Raw genomic sequence first — 17791 nt, 5'->3', positions numbered from 1 at the left:
ACCATATCTGGGCGCCATATCCTTCCCTGTAATTCTTCTGCCATAGCAGAAACACTTTTTCTTAATCAGCTGGCTCACTGCCAAAAACCATATTCATTTATCAGTACTGTCATTTTATATTTTCTCTTATCCATGATTTTATCAAATGTGGACACATTTCAATCCACTCCCAAATCAGACAAGGGTGAAATATTAAGCATTCCCAACTAAGGATGAAAATAGAATAGCCTCTCTCTTCTGAGGCTGCCAACAACAACAATGCCCACATCAATTCCAGTATATGCATTCTGAAATAGTTTCACTCCTGTGCCTCGTTCTAGCTTCAATATTCTCACCTGCAAAAACACACCATCCAATGTTAATAACTCTTTCAATGAACCTTAAATCCCTTTCCTTTTCTCATCCTCCTCCAAATTCTAAACATCATTTTATGCTAAGAACCTATTATGCTAAGAACCATAATAGTTTCTATTTGTCAGTATGTGTAACCCTGGCACAGCCCTGACCCCACTCTCTGTACCCTTTTGTAGCTTATAAACTATGGGCCAGCAGTCAGATTTTTACTTCCTGCTCAGATTTTAAGTTCAAGAGTACTCATGGCTGCTACTCCCAGCTGTGATAATTTCTAAATCTGTTTATTGGAGTCAGTTATTCAGACACTGGTCATTATGTATCCTAAGAAGCCTAATTTCTACTCTCTTTTCCTTCTCCACTTTTTCTAAAACCAAATTTTGAAAAAAATGTTTCACTGGACTCTGACCAGAATTTTCTTACTTCTTTGTCTTCCTCACTGGAAAAGTAAGGCAATATAGTAACATACAAACAGATATGCCAAATCCTCTTGTTGTTATTCTAATCACTAAAATAATATAACTCCTTCAACTCCCTGAAAACTGACTTCTAAGTTTACTGAGAGAAAGTTTCTACTACCCCAAATCCACCCCAAACAGAGGATTCCTTTGTGGGAAAACTGACCAGTCTAAGTGAAAAGATCTACAAATAGTATTGATTGGGGGTTCCCTAATACAATTGCCAGTCCCACCTGAGGGATCAGTGGGAACTAGAAGTTGGTATGACCTCCTCCTGCTCAAAGAACTTCCAATCATTTCTTTAGTACAGATGTATTAATTAGCTGAATAAAAATAAAATAATGAAACAAATTAATAAGTAATAAAATTTCAATAATAAAAATAAGAATGATCACCAAGGATTCCAAAGATATCCAGGTCAATATTTTGGTTTAATCAGTCTGAGACTGGGCCTAGGCACCAGTACCTTTTATACTTATAAGGTAAATTGTAAGGTACAATCAGGGTTGAGAACCACTGTCCTAATATGAAAGATAATGATCACAACAAAAAAATTGAAAAAGGAACTCATACGAAATAGAGATAATGCATCGAGCAAAAAAAATGCCTCAAAACTATATCCATATCTCAAAAGGATAAAGAATATTCCACCTATAAAAAAAAGAAAAGGATGTGATAAAAAAATCATTTGGAGAGGGGCGCCTGGGTGGCTCAGTTGGTTGAACATCTGACTTTGGCTCAGGTCATGATTTCCCGGTTTGTGAGTTCAAGCCCTGTGTCGGGCTCTGTGCTGACAGCTCAGAACCTGGAGCCTGCTTCAGATTCTGTGTCTCCCTCTTTCTCTGCCCCTCCCACACTCATGCTCTGTCTCTCTCTCTCTCAATAATATAATAAATAAATGTTAAAAAAAATCATTTGGAGAAAAGGATATTAAAAACATGATACAGAAATAAAAATACAAGATTAGAAGACAAAGTTGGGGATACTCTCATAAAGTAAAACAAAAAGACAAATAGAAAAATAGAAAAGGAAGTTACAGATTCAATGTAGGAGATCCATTATCCAACTAACATGATTTCCAGAAAGGGGCAAAAAAGAAAACAGCAAGGAAGAAACTATGAAGAACTGAAAGAAGACGTCTCTCAGGAGTGACACCTAAGAGTAGAGAGGGGTGAGGCAAGAGAGTGCATTTGTCATTATAAAATTGTGGTCTTATTTGACTTTTATAATACATGTATTACTTTGACCAAAGTATACATTAAATAGGTAAAGAAAAACAACAAAACTCCAAACAATGTTAACAGAAAAGAGAAGCAGAGATTAACTGTAAACTCTAATAATGCCTCAGTGGTAGACTTTAATCACTCTGGTCCCATAAAGTATAGAGATAACAAATCCTTGAACAGTAGTACACAGAGGACTAAAGAAAGGAATTTTTAGAACATATAGACATCACTTATTCAAATGATTAAAAAATTTGCCTCCAGAAGCTAGGCATCTGGATGGAGTACTAAAATGGATATTAATTAATTGTAATATATTTCAAAAGTCTGATTCTGTAAGAAGACTCTGAGAAATAAACCATAGAAAACATAGTAACAAGGAAGCCAGGTTATTATAAAATGTTATAAGACATCCACATCCATAGTACACCAAGTTCATGCTAGGGTGGCCATGATTACAATCATGGGAAAGTTTAGAAAAGATCGCCCTCTAGAGGCATGTCTCCTTAACCATTTAAAAGCAAAACTATAAAAACCTGGATGGAGTCTGATTTGCTAACACAAAAAATAGAGAGAGAATATAATTGCATGAGCAGTAAAAAACGAAAGAACAAATTCTGGGTGGGTTTCAATTGCTAAATACCTTATGTGGCATTTAAGAGAAAACTTCCAGAGGGAAAAAATGTAGCATAGTCCAAATGAAATAGACAAAATGATAAAATATTCTAGCAGAGTTTAATCAGTTTTCATAGCACTACACGAAAGTTTATCTTACAGGCAATGTAAGAGTTTTTAAAAATACTCCACAGGTAATTTTATTTTCCTCAAAAACTATGCTATCTGAACCTCCCTCTCGATTTTGCTGTGAACCTAAAACTGCTCTATAAAATAGTCTAGTAAAAAATTATGCTATCTTTATTTAATAGATGGTTCTTCAATTACTGCTTCTGAAATGAAAGCATCTTGTTTTCAGTAAGGTATTAATTATGAGGTCTCTCTTTTCAATCCACTTGCCCTAAAGAACTCATCTGCTCTGAGGAGCAATAGGAATTGACATAAAAATACTTAAAATACCATATGATTTTGGTGCATGGTAAAGGTAAAGACTAGCATAATATTGTAGCAACATTGTAAAAAGGATGATCAAAGAACTTATAAGAAAACAAATTCACTGGGAAAACTATTAGATCTAACAAGAACAAATTAGAAACAAGACTTCAATCTGAACTAAAACAGTAAAGTATATATAACCAGTAAAAATCCAGGTAGTAAACTAATATAGCCTAAAAGAAGATTTTATCCAGTTAACATGTATATACTCTATATATACTCTGTGTGATATGAGGCATAAAATTTAAAGCAGAACTACAGTGCACATGATTGATTTTTCTTGGCAAAAATTAAAACATACAAATGGAAACTTCAATCCACACGTAAACAGTGATGTGGAAAGAGAAGTCAGGAATCATCACATTATTGATTGTCTTAAGTAGGTGAAACTGTATAAGGCTGAAATGTGTGGTTGTTTTGTATTTACAATTGTGTTGTGGTCTGTATCAAGAAAACTACTGATCAACAAAAGTAAGTAATTACAAAACCATCATAAAGACTATAAACAATTTCTGAGCGGTAAAAAGAATGCAACACACAGATGCTAAAAAGACTAGTAATGCTACCAGTTATTTAAAAGTACTTTACTAAAATCTAGAGGCTTCACATCCAAGAATTCAGAGGCCCCTCTAGAGGTCTCAGTCTCATCAGCCAGCTCCATTTGGAAGAAGCAGAATCTGGAATTCAGATGCCAAAAACTGTGACTCAAAGAGGACTCCTCCCCTGAGGAACAACGAGTTGATGGGAAAGGAGACACTTCCAAGAACTCTGGAGAAGTGCAAAAGTGAATCCAAAACCCCTGTGTTAACTCAGTGGAAATAGCAGGATTAAAAAAAAAAAAAAAAGGCTAAAAAGCCCTATCACTTGTAAAGAAATGCAAAGGACTAAACAAGAGGTGAATAAATTAATCAAAATGTATTTCTTGATGATATTAAAATAACAAAAACAGATAAAAAAGAAGGAATACCACTACCTGCACTTTCAGTTTTGTGTTGGTATCTCCCTTCATTTCAGAAACATATCAGAAGTCAACTTATCAGAGCGCCTGGGTATCTCAGTTGGTTAAGCATCCGACTCTTGATTTCGGCTTAGGTCATGATCTCATGGTTCTGAGATCGAGCCCTGCTTCAGGCTCTGCAATGACACTGTGAAGCCTGCTTGGGATTCTCTTTCTCCTTCTCTCTCTCTCTCTCTCAAAATAAATAAATAAACATTTTTTAAAAAGTAGTCAACTTACCAATACTGAGTTCTATAATGATATTAAAACCTATATACAATAAAGTCACAATTATATTTCATTTACATTATTCAGTGACTTACTCGTTTATTCTGTTTTCTGGATTCAAGAGGTACTATATAAAAATACAAAAAATGAATCAGTCCTATATACCTCCTCAATAATAAACACTATCAATGACACTAATCATAGCAGCTAATTTTTACTTAGGATTTGATATGTACAAACACTATTTAAAGTGCTGTGATCCTGCCAGGTAGGTAATATTAACCCCATTTTATAGATAGAAAATTAAGGCACAGGTATTTAAGTAATTTGTCTAAGATTACAGAGTTATGAAATCATGGGGGATAGATTCCACCACAAGTAGTCTGACTCTAGTCCTCCAACTGCCTCCCTGAACACATTCCAGCTTCATAATAGAGGTCATCAAAAAAAGAAGAAACAAAAAGGTACAAAGTAGTAAGCAACAAGAGCATACAGAATGAGTAAATACATAAAGTTACACATCATAATCTGAGCTGAGGTTGAAAAATGCATTGTGTACCAGAAGAAATATGCAGAAAGCAGTTCAGGTGTAGAAATAAGGTATCATACTAGAGAGCGAAGACAAGTCATTGAATTTGCTTGGGGCATAAATAATCGTGGAAGAAATGGTTTCTCTATTCATCAAAAATTTACTAACTGGTAAAAGAAATGCTGTTCTCCTAGAGGACTATTTTGTGACCTTTGCCCTTTTCCTTAAAGCTCCCAATACCTGCCACCATCCTCACTTCCTGATTCCATGAAGAAACAAAAGCAGTCTTTTCTTTCCCTCTAACTTCTCCCCATTTTTCTGCTCCCTTTTACATCAGTGCTTCTGGAAAGACTTGTTAATACCAGTCTCCAATTTCCCTCTTCCTGTCTCACCAGAATCCATTCCTATCAGGCTCCTCCCACTCTACCAAACTGCTCTTATCATGGTCACATGTCCTCTACATTACGAAATTTGATGGTATTCTATTGCTTTCTCAGTCTTTTTTTCTATAAATTATTATTTTTTTTAATTTTATTTTTAATTTTGTAAAATTCACATCCAAATTAATTAGCATATAGTGCAACAATGATTTCAGGAGTAGATTCCTTAGTGCCCTTACCCATTTAGCCCATTCCCCCTCCCACAAACCCTCCAGTAACCCTCAGTTTGTTCTCCATATTTATGAGTCTCTTCTGTTTTGTCCCCCTCCTTGTTTTCATATTATTTTTGTTTCCCTTCCCTTATATTCATCGGTTTTGTCTCTTAAAGTCCTCAAATGAGTGAAGTCATATGATATTTGTCTTTCTCTGACTAATTTCACTTAGCATAATATCCTCCAGTTCCATCCATGAAGCTGCAAATGGCAAAATTTCATTCTTTTTGATTGCTGAATAATACTCCATTGTATATATATACCATATCTTCTTTATCCATTCATCCATCGATGGACATGTGGCTCTTTCCATAGTTTGGCTATTGTTGATAGTGCTGCTATAAACATGGGGGTGCATGTGTCCCTTCGAAACAGCATACCTGTATCCCTTGGATAAATGCCTAGTAGTTCGATTGCTGGGTCGTAGGGTAGTTCTATTTTTAGTTTGTTGAGGAACCTCCATACTGTCTTCCAGAGTGGCTGCACCAGTTTGCATTCCCATCTCAGTCTTTATCTTAAGTGGCCTATCAGCAGAATTTGACACCTGGATCCCTCCCTTTTCTCAGAAAAAAATTTTCTCATTTGACCTCTAGGATTTCTCATATATGGTTTTCCTTCTCTGTTACTAGCTACTTCATGGTGGAGGGCCCAGGTCTCAGTCTTGGGACATATTTATTTTTTTTTCTTACTCAACTCACTAGATGATCTCATCCAGCTTTTGGCTTCACCTGTGTCTTCCAAACACTTATCCTCAGTCTAGTCCTTTCCACTGAACTCCAGGCCTGTAGAACCGAATATCCACTTAATATCTCTAGGAGGCCAAAGACACATCTTAAGCTAAACATGTCCGAAACTTCTGATCCTGCCCCTATCCCCAAACCTACTTTAACATTGTGTTCCTCATTTGACATGAAGGCAGCCCCGTCCTTCCATCTGCTCAGGACAGAAGCCTTACTAGTTACCCTCACTCCTCTCTTCTGTCATACTTGACATAATAAATGCCAGATCCTGTTAACCCTACCATCAAAATGTATCAAGAATAAAATCACTACTCACAATCTCCATTATAAACAACTCAGTCTAAGCCTTTCCTCTCTAACCTGGATTTCTGCAATACTCTCCTAACCAGTCTCACTAGGCTTCTACCCTTGTCACCTAGGACTGTGAATTCTTAATACAAATCTCCATTCTGATCCTACTAAAACACAGTCTTATGTCACTCTTTTTCTCCAAGCTCTCTTCACAGCTTCTCCACCTCACTCTGAGTAAAAGTCAGAGGCTGACATGATCTGACCATATTTCCTCTGTAACCTCATCTTCTAGTATGCACCTTGCACACTGTGCTTCAGCCACACTGTCTTCTTTGCCTTTCCTTGAACACTCTAGGCACACTCCCAGTGCAGGGATTTTACACTGGCTGTTCCTTCTTCCTCAGACATACTCCCCAGATATTTGCATGACTTTCTCCCATACTTCCATCAGATCTTTGTTCAAATGTCATCTTAGTAAGGCCTGTGGGAACCTTTCTAATTTCAAACTGGGATCCTATCCAGGCATCCCCTACTTCCCCTTTCATCCTTTATTTTTCTCCACAGCACACAAAACTATCTACCTACCTACCCATCCATCCATCCATCCATCCATCCATCCATCCATCCTTTTCATTGTTCATATCACTATACTAAAAAGTCACCTTCATGGAAATAGGGATTTTTTCCTCTTTTGTTCACTGCTCTTTTCCTAGGGCTCAGGAACAGTGCCTGGACATAGTAAACATTAATTAACAGTTGTTGAACAAATGAATGTATCTCACAGATGTTAAAATGAAAAGCAATGTTACTATGAATGAGAAGCTCTTCATTCTGACAAGCAATGATTTAAATACTTTTTTTTTTAAGTTTATTTGTTATCGAGCGACAGAGAGAGACAGAACGTGAGGGGCAGAGAGAGAGGGAGACACAGAATCAGAAGCAGGCTCCAGGCTCTGAGCCATCAGCCCAGAGCCCGACGCGGGGCTCGAACTCACGGACTGTGAGATCATGACCTGAGCTGAAGTCGGACGCTTAACCGACTGAGCCACCCAGGCGCCCCTGACAAGCAATGATTTAAATCTAAATTGTTTTTATTAGAACTTCTAAAGATGTTTGAAAACTCTGGCTTGAAGCCTTAGAGTCTACATTTTACCAATACTATGTGAGGTATCAAAATACAAATACAAACAAGAAAAGGACCCCATCTTCAGCCAACATCAAGGCTAATACAGACTGACACAACATCAAGAGATTTTTAAGACAGCTTAAAAGATGAAAGGATATTTTTAGCTAAATAGGGATTTAATAGGCATTCAAGGGGGTTATAATTATTTCAAATAGAGAAAAGTATATAATAGGAAAGGTGCCAAGAAATAGACACATGTGGCATATTCAGGGAAACCTAGCTATGGTGGGAGGGACAAGAAGTTGGAAATAAGATGGAACCTTCTCTAATATTCTATAAGAATGAAGAGACACTGAAAGATTTTAAGCAGAAAAGTAGAAGATCATATTTATGGTTAACAAAGGAAATGCTTTTGACAGTCACAAAAGGCTGGAGGCTACTGAAACAGATGAGGTAAGAAATGATGATCAGGGTTTTGTTTTTTTTTTAATTAATTTATTTATTTTTGAGAGAGAGAGAGAGACTGAGAAAGCGAGGAGGGGAAGGACAGAGAGAGAGAATGAGAAGGAGAGAGAGAGAATCCCAAGCAAGCTCCACACTATCAGCGCAGAGCCTGAGGTGGGGCTTAAACTCACAAACTGTGAGATCATCACCTGAGCTGAAATCAAGAGTTGGATGCTTAACCGAGTAAGCCACCCAAGCGCCCCAAAGATTAGGTACTCTTAATAATTTTTGTGTCAAGGACTACTTGGGCAGTCTGGGAAAGCTGTGGACTCTTTTTTGGAATAATACTTACAAATTAATGAAATAAATAGAATTACAAATTAAAAATTATTTAGAAGCATAGTTATCAATACATTCTAAAAATTAAGTTCTGTATAGCATTATACATAATAAATATTTAAATCAGTAATATTATTATGTCATAACTTATAACTGCAAAGCAATGATGAGCATAATCAGTATTTCAAAATATGTTCACTAATTCAAAGCATTTCAAGATACACATATTTTGCATATAATGTGATATGAAAATATCTGTGTTTCTATTGGTGACAATGTACTACTTGTGACGTTGTCCCCAATAAAAACACAGATGTTTTGTCTATATTCAAAATAAAAATGAATGCTTCATTTTGGTTAGGAGATAGAAAATACAAAGATGCAATTTCTCCCCATGCATGTTCATGGATCTTAAGTTAAGAACCCTCAGAGAGACTAAGGTCCAGGCAACAAGATCGGAAATGAAAGAGATTATTTAGAGAGAATATATTTCAAATAAATAAACATCCTCTGTTAAGAAAAAAAAAGGCAAATAGATAAAATAATCCTAACCTAAACTGGATTGACTCCAGAGAGTAAAAAGGAAATATCCCTATATCAACTGTTATTTAACAGTTTCCTTTACTTTGCTAAAAAGAGCACACACAAACAACGGTAATACTGCCAAAGCATGATTCATTTTCAAGATGAATCCCTCCCTGTTCAAAGGTTTACATTGTTTTTGACCAGCATCAGACTGTTTATCCACACAAACTGTAAATACATCATTTTTAGAACTATCCAACAACAATGCCCATTTTGTTTTGACATGTAAGATACAAAAAGATCATGGAGAAAAATGACCATCACTCAAAGGTCTATGCTTTACAAATGAGAAATACTACACAGAAATATGGGGTGAAATTCTAACATAATAAGACATGTTATCAGGAAGAAAATGCCTCCTGAAATTCCTAGCTTTCAAAGGGAATGTTAAGCACAGCAGTACTGTCAAACAGTATAATCTCCTCTCTGAGATGCCTTCTGTTAGCTTCACGCAAAAAAATGAACAGAGCTGTGAAATCAATAAAGCTGAGAGAAAATCATGTATTTTTACTCAGAAATCAAGTATTTCTCTTCAACTATTTGTTCTTTCACAAATGACACATCCTTAATTGATTGGCACATCGCACCCTTCTACAAAAATACACTGAAAGGTATTTGTTCACAGTCATTTAATATCTGCATTCTCTCTTGGACCAGAGATATCTGACGGCAGAGATCACCTTAATTTTTTGTGAACTTTGTAACCAAAGACTGGTGTGTAGTAAGCTTAACAGGGAAGGAAGAACAGGAAGAAAAAAGATGCTCAAAAGATACTCTCTTAAGATGTACAAATATAAGGACTATAAATCCTTCGTAATTTTTTATGATTACTTCTGTTCTTTGGTCAACCTAGCTGCCCCATGTGTACTCTGAATCTCTCTCCATAAAGTGTTTGGTGAAATTTAATTGAAGGAAACTCCTTAACACAAAGAGAAAGGTCCTCAAAGAATCTACACTATGAGGCTAATTATACAACAAAGTTTAAGTAATTATTTCTGAAGTAAAATTTCTTGCAAATGGCTGAAAATACAAATATCCCGTAACTTTCTAAGCTTTTTTTTTTTTAATTCTAAATGCTTTTCAAAATGACTTCTAGGAGTGATTCTAGAAGATTTTCACATAGGACTGATTCTAAAGATCTTCAACCTTGAAGATCATGGGTCACTAGGTAAATAAACATAAATAACTACTATTCTTATAAAAATAATGGGGCCAAAGCATATAGCATCACCTAAGGAGAAAACGAGGTTCCAAGCTTTTTTGAGTTACAGAATTTCTCCCCGGGATTCTATGTACTTATATGATTTCAGTCTATCTTAAAACTTCCTACAGAAAATATATATCTAGAATTGATTAGGTATTACAAAAGGATACATGTTTAAGCAGAAGCTGAAACAAATAAGGATAGGTATAAAGCCAAGAGAACTTCAGAGGTACTCAAACAACTACTTGCATGCTCATATTCAGCACAGCGCTATTCAAAACAGCAAACAGGTGGAAACAACCCAAATGTTGATCAATGGAAGAATAGATAAAATTGGAGTATATACATACAGTGAAATATTACTCGGCCATAAAAAGGAATGAAGTACTGATATATACTATGTGTGGCTGTACCTTGAAAACATTATACCATGTCATATAAGCCAGAAAAAACAATCACATATTATATGATCACATATGGATTATTATATGAAATATCCAGAACAAGTAAACCCACAGAGATGGAAAACAGGCTGGTGGTTGCTAGGGACTTAGTGAGAGAGGAACAGGTAGTAACTGCTTAAAGAATACACGGTGTTCTTCTTAGGTGAGGAAAACATTTTGGAACTAGTTAGAAGTGGTGGTTCATCGTGAGTGTACTAAATGCCATTGAATTCTTAATATTAAATGGTTAATTTTATGTTATGTACATTTCAGATCAATTGAATAAATACAAATTGATTTCTGTAGTGGGGCACCTAGGTGGGTCAGTCAGTTGAGCTATTGATTTCAGCTCGGGTCACGATCTCACAGTTCGTGAGTTCGAGCCCCGTGTCGGGCTCTGTGCTGACAGCTAGGAGCCTGGAGCCTGTTTCAGATTCTGTGTCTCCTTCGCTCTCTGCCCCTCCCCCCCCCTCAAAACTAAACATTAAAACATTTTTTAAAAATTGGTTTCTGTAGTAACCATAATCTCTCTGTATAAAATCCTCTATTCTTAAAAATATAAATTGGTCATCTGTCAAGAAGAACCTGCAATGCTCTAGAAAAAGTATCATCTAATATAAACAATTTTTTTTGCCATTCTAATGGAAATGAAATGGTACAACCACTCCGGTATTAGCTACCAAGGTCAAGATGCACATACACACCCAGCATTTCATTAAAAAATGAGAATACATACACACACACACACACACAAATGAGAACACATTTGCACCAAGAAACAAGTACAAACATTTTCACTGCATCACTATGTACAATAACCCAACACCAGAAACCTCCCAAATATACATCAACAATAGTAGTAAAAAGGATAGACAAATAAATACATAGAAGCATATTTGTACAATGAAATACCTAAGATCAATGGAAATAAATGAAGTAAACCTCCATTGAACAACATGAATTAATCTCATAAACATAATCCCACAGGTGTATTTTAAAATAAAATGCATACAGAGGGAGAGAGCCAAAGCATAAGAGATTCTTAAAAACTGAGAACAAACTGAGGGTTGATGGGGGGTGGGAGGGAGAAGAGGGTGGGTAATGGGTATTGAGGAGGGCACCTTCTGGGATGAGCACTGGGTGTTGTATGGAAACCAATTTGATAACAAATTTCATATTAAAAAAATAAATAAAATGCAAATGCTATTCCAAAATACACATGACTCATGACTATTACTCTCCAACAATGAATATTTCTCAATGAACTAAAAGTTAGTTAGCATGGCAAAAATCACCTTTCCCATATGGACTTCAATTTATTAAATTATTTAATAAATTAAGAATGTCCCAAAATAAGCCTAAGATCTTGTCTTTGCATGAACACATGAGGGGGAAAAATGTTTTAATTATTTTATCCCAGATCTTGACTAGTAAGGATAATGAGAGAAAGATAGTAGGTTCAGTGGAGAGAGAGAAAATTAGGTTTACCATGCAGAGGTGATCCAGAAGGGCTACTTGATAGACCTGGAACAGGGCTACAGCGACCTCCTTGCTTAGACGTCAGTTCTTGTTCTATCTCTTCCAGCCCAGCACTTTTCTGGAAACGGCTCATACGATTCACAACTCGTGGTGACATATGTGTTCGAACACAAGGCTGGCCACCATAAGGGTTGATGGGGAAAACATGGGAAGTCCCCCGGAGTGTACTGACCACAACCCAGCGACAGTCATGGCTGAAGCAGATGTCTTGTACCTGGAAATGGATAGGGAAAAACGCAAAAAGAGAGATTGAAACTATTTGGATTTATCTAGGAGTATCACATACATATCAGCAGATGTGAATAGAAATACTTGCCTTTCTTACCAAATTTACCTAAGATCAAGTACAACTTAAAACTTTTTATTTTACAGACAAGTTTCATGGTGAATATTGATCAAACCACCATATCAGGGATTTGATAAGTTTTAGAGTAGAAAGTTCTGTCCCTTGCAGCACAGAGTGCCAAGTAAAAAAAATCCAGACCTAGGCAGTTTTACCTACAGAGCTACAAAAATATGGGTCAGCTTTATTTCTCTAAATTAATTTTCCTTCTAATAAGCATAAAATAGTAAAAATAAAAACAAACATTATACAATGTAGGTGAAGTTATTAATCCAATCATTCACTGAGCAAATATCTGTTGGGTTCCACGCTAAGCACCAGGAATAAAAAGGTGAATAGGAAATAATCTTTGGGCTCACAGTCTAACAGGAGTTAAAGACATGTGAGACATTTGTGATAATGTATTATATTAAAAAGCAAATAAGTGTCTTGTGTACCAGGCACAGTGGTAAGAAAAAGGAAGAAATATATAGTCTCTGTAAGAGGTAAAAAGGAGATGGTGAAGGTGGAGGTATAGGAAAGACCCGGATTCTGGAAATAAGTTTTGAAGTAGGATATACTTACAAAGAAATAAGAGAAGACACTCCAATTTAGAGATATTCAGATATTCTACATTAGCTATAAATGCAAAAGCATAACACAGAAATGATGAGCAAGTAGTTCAGCATGTCAGAAAAAAAAAATCAGACTTGGCAAATCCAGAACAAGAGGTGTCTGCGTTTTATTTAAGAAATAGTGCAATCAAGATTTCAGGTTTGGAAGAATGATTATGGGAGTGAAATGCAGGGGAGTGGATTTGCAGCAGGGATGAGGGTGACTGAAGGAAAATTATGTAAAAGTTCCTTCAACAGTCAGGAACATAGGACCCTTAAGAAAGGTGGAATGCAGAAGAGAAAAGGTCTCAAAGCACTCTAATCTCTCTCTCTCTCTCTCTCTCTCTCTCTCTCTCTCTCTTTTTCACACACACACACACACACACACACACACACACACACACACACCCCTACACCTCATGTATCTGCAGTGGTTGGCAAACTTTTACAGGTTATCCAGTCTCTATTTTCTGCTATAACTACTCAGCTCTGACCTTCTAGTGTCAAAGTAGCCACAGAAAATATATAAATGAATGAGTGCAACTATGTTCAAAGAAACCTTTATTTGCAACAAGTGGCTGATCACACACTTGATTTAGGGGAAATTAATTACTAATTTGTATGACACTTACCAGGCATTGAATACAGAAGTTCAATTATTTTCAAATTAGTAAACCTAATTTACTACACTCATCTTAATATCAATCTAATGATAAAAACTTGAACAAAAATGTCTCCATTTACTTTTCTTCTTAAAAAGAAAATCAAGTAAAATTTAACGTTGTTCTAGCCATTTTAAAGCATAGCCTCTAAAATAAAGGCAAGTTACAGATTGTTAAGATTTTCTGTATTATTGACTAAATGATTAATTTTCCACCATATAAAACTATAGTCAAACAGTGCTTTAAAAAAAAAAGAATTCAAACAAGTAAAAGTATGGTATAATAAAGATAATACGCTTGTAAGTGGAATTTAACATGGAAAATGTATACAGGTATAGACACATAATATATGAATGTGTGGCATAGCATTATAATACGAGCTAAGTAAAACTCCTTCAGCAGTCAGAGAAACCAATACTTTCCAATATATTAGATGTTCAAATAAGTCTAAGTTCAGATTAAAACCACGACTAATATTCCAGAAATATTCTACCAACAAAACCTACAAGTATACATCAAAGTACAAGTCTCTAAAAGAGCCCAGAACCTTGGAAATCAAAAGAAATCTTAGTCATATATATCAAGACAGGATACTTCATTGCTAGGCTATTGCTAGACTAAAATTATCAATACATAGATAAACCCAAAATTCAACCAAACTCCTTTTATTTCAATCACTGCGATATATCCTAATGACATGTTTATGTTTAATGTTAAAAGGACCTCCTGAAATCTGAAAAAATTAACTCCCAAGATTCTAGAGTTATGAATAAAAAGCTAGTCCACAAGTGCTTTACCTCTGCAGTATGCCTACAATAACTTCCAGCTAAACAGACTTACAGAAAAGCAAAATACAGGGAAGGAGACAAAGAAAAGTATAAACAGCAGAAGCAAGGAAAAGAAAAATAGTTCCAGACAAGTTTAATATTGTAATATGAAATGCATTAACATAATCCAGAATCAAACATATAAAGAAAAAACACCTGTAGACTTATTGAGTAACTTGTGTTCCATCCACAGGGCAACTAATCCACGTTATCTAAAACCTTTTTCCAGGGGCGCCTGGGTGGCGCAGTCGGTTAAGCGTCCGACTTCAGCCAGGTCACGATCTCGCGGTCCGGGAGTTCGAGCTCCGCATCGGGCTCCGGGCTGATGGCTCGGAGCCTGGAGCCTGCTTCCGATTCTGTGTCTCCCTCTCTCTCTGCCCCTCCCCCGTTCATGCTCTGTCTCTCTCTGTCCCCAAAATAAATAAAAACGTTGGAAAAAAAAAAAATTTAAAAAAAAAAAAAAAAATAAAAATAAAACCTTTTTCCAGAATACTTTATAATCAAGACCACTTCCTGGTCTGTCCATGAAAAGAAGTTTTCTTCTTTCATTTTAAAAACACTTCTGATATAAAGTGGTGCTAACAATCAGGGTCAAGGCAGGAAGACAGAATTCCACCTAAATGCTTGCTTACAAAAGTGCTATTAAAGAAGTGATTCTGCTCTATGACCTTGAGACACATCAGGATACTTAAATGAACACAGAAGATATTAGCCGTCAAGAGACTTAGAGAAAGTTTAATCCTTTACATAACATAGAAGATAATAAGTCATCTACTCACAAAATGCAAAATAATATAACTGTTGGTCTTATGAAACAAGTTGGGTGGTTTTTCATATATTATTAAAGACAAAAAAGACTATAAAATGGCAAACTAGTAATAAAATGACAACATCATCTGCAGCATTTCTGGACCTCAATTTTGAAATGATATTTCTAATAAAGACTTTCTCTTCACAAAACAGGAAAGCTAGATGTCAGCTATATCTCTGTTTCCATGCTACAGTACTAAATATCATGGCAAGTAACATCAGGCAATTGTTAGAAGCTTAAACTAAACAAGTACAGGTACCAAAAAAGTATGGTCCAAACATGTACCCTCAAATTTAGGAAGTAAGCATACTTAGATAATTATTATTTTTAAGGACTATTTACTATACTGAACTCAGGAATTAACCCAATCCAAGCAGATCTGGACAGCAAGAGATATATTGTATGGCTCCTACTTAGCATTTCAAACTGTTATGAAACTAGAGCACAGAATGAATGTGGACTTGAGACAAGTACAGGTTTCTCTCAGAACAGGGGTCAGAAAACTTTTTCCATAAGGGGCCAGAAAGTAAAATTTTAGGCTCTTCAGGCAAGAAAGCAAAACCAAGGATACTATCTAGGTACTGAGAATAACAAGAAAGAAAACAAAATTTGACAAAATTTTTACCAAATATAATTTTTATAATGTAAGTCTACTAATAAGAAGAATGGCATCTGTTTTTTACAGGAGATAATATTTTGTTTATTTAGGGTTCAAAGCCCATAACATTATCATCAAGTAGATCCCAATGCTGATGTTTATAAAAACCATTCTTGGCTCATGAGATGTACAAAAATAGACAGAGGGCCACATATGGCCAATGGACCACAGTTTGCTGACCCATTTTATACCACCACCATGGTAGTAAATGTAAACTTGTCAAATCATCATAAACTTCAAAGCAGAAAGGGCCTTGAAAATCTAAAGTCAAAGTTAAAAACACAGTAAGACCCTCAAGTCAGTATTATTCCTATGGTTTACAAGATACTCCACAGTAAAGAGAGGGAAAACTACACAGAAAGCCTTCCCCATAAGAAGAATCCATGCAAGATATTAGTTAGGAACATGACACCAATGAAATTATAGTTCTTTTCTAAATTCAACAGCCAGCAGACATTCTGTTTGTCTTCAAGGTGAATAGAGGTGTATTCAATTCAACATTAACCCAAAACTATTGGAGAAAGTCATCTTGGTTGAAAAAAAAAAAGTCACACACATATACACATATAAACCCCCAAACCCAGAGACAACTATTTCAAATTATCTTGGACATCTCTTAATGCAAAAATAGATAAGTATGTATAGATATTTATGTGTATATATGTATATATATATCACATAAACACACATATAGATACACAAAGACATGTGAGACATGCACATACACATATAATTTTCATTGGATAAGAGTAACCAATTTGAAATGTAAAATAATCATTAAACTTTAATATTAAAAAAGATAGTGAAAACATATGGAAACAGCACTGTTAAGTATAAAATCTTTACATGTGATTACAGGCTTTCCCTACAGGTAGCACAGAGGAGTAAATGTATCTATCACTTACTAGGTACAGAGCCATGGAAAAGTTAGTTAACAACTCTCTGCCTTATGGTTCTTCAACAGGTAAAATGAAAACAATAATGCAAGTCTCTGGGGTTTTAGATTTAATGAATTAACATGTAAAGCACTTAGAATAGTGCCTATCATTTATTAAACAATGAACAAAGATGTTTGCTATAATTATCAGAATTACCATAAAAATATATCCCTATTCTGTTCAAACATCTATTTTCACTGCTAACAACAAGGACTAAACGACTATTATCACTCTAACAGGTTACTACATTAGATTCTTTTTTTTTTTTATTTTTTTTCAACGTTTATTTATTTTTGGGACAGAGAGAGACAGAGCATGAATGGGGGAGGGGCAGAGAGCGAGGGAGACACAGAATTGGAAGCAGGCTCCAGGCTCTGAGCCATCAGCCCAGAGCCCGACGCGGGGCTCGAACTCACGGACTGCGAGATCGTGACCTGGCTGAAGTCGGACACTTAACCGACTGCGCCACCCAGGCGCCCCTAGATTCTTAAATGGATTATTAATTGAGACTACCTACAAGCAACAAGAGACAAAGTAGATAAATTGTACTTATTCAAAATTAAAAACTTTTCTGCAGCAAAGAATACTATTAAAAATTTAAGACAATCCATAGAATATGAGAAAATTTTCCAAATAATATGTCTGATAAAGGTCCAGCATGTAGAATACATAAATAAGTTTTTCAACTCAACAACATAAA

At 35.7% G+C, this 17791-nt stretch overlaps 1 protein-coding gene across 1 annotated transcript in view; it reads right to left on the bottom strand.

Moving 5' to 3' along the window:
• BCAS3 (BCAS3 microtubule associated cell migration factor) overlaps positions 1 to 17791 on the bottom strand; it is a 628358-nt gene that overhangs the window by 354269 nt on the left and 256298 nt on the right. Inside the window, exon 17 of the mRNA XM_047833397.1 lies at positions 12209 to 12473. Coding sequence (XP_047689353.1) covers positions 12209 to 12473 — 265 coding nt within the window. The remainder of the gene's footprint in view (positions 1 to 12208; positions 12474 to 17791) is intronic.

This window comes from Prionailurus viverrinus, chromosome E1 (assembly GCF_022837055.1).
Source record: "Prionailurus viverrinus isolate Anna chromosome E1, UM_Priviv_1.0, whole genome shotgun sequence".
In the NCBI taxonomy this organism is placed as follows: Eukaryota; Metazoa; Chordata; class Mammalia; order Carnivora; family Felidae; genus Prionailurus; species Prionailurus viverrinus.
This window is presented reverse-complemented; position numbering and strand designations above follow the sequence as displayed.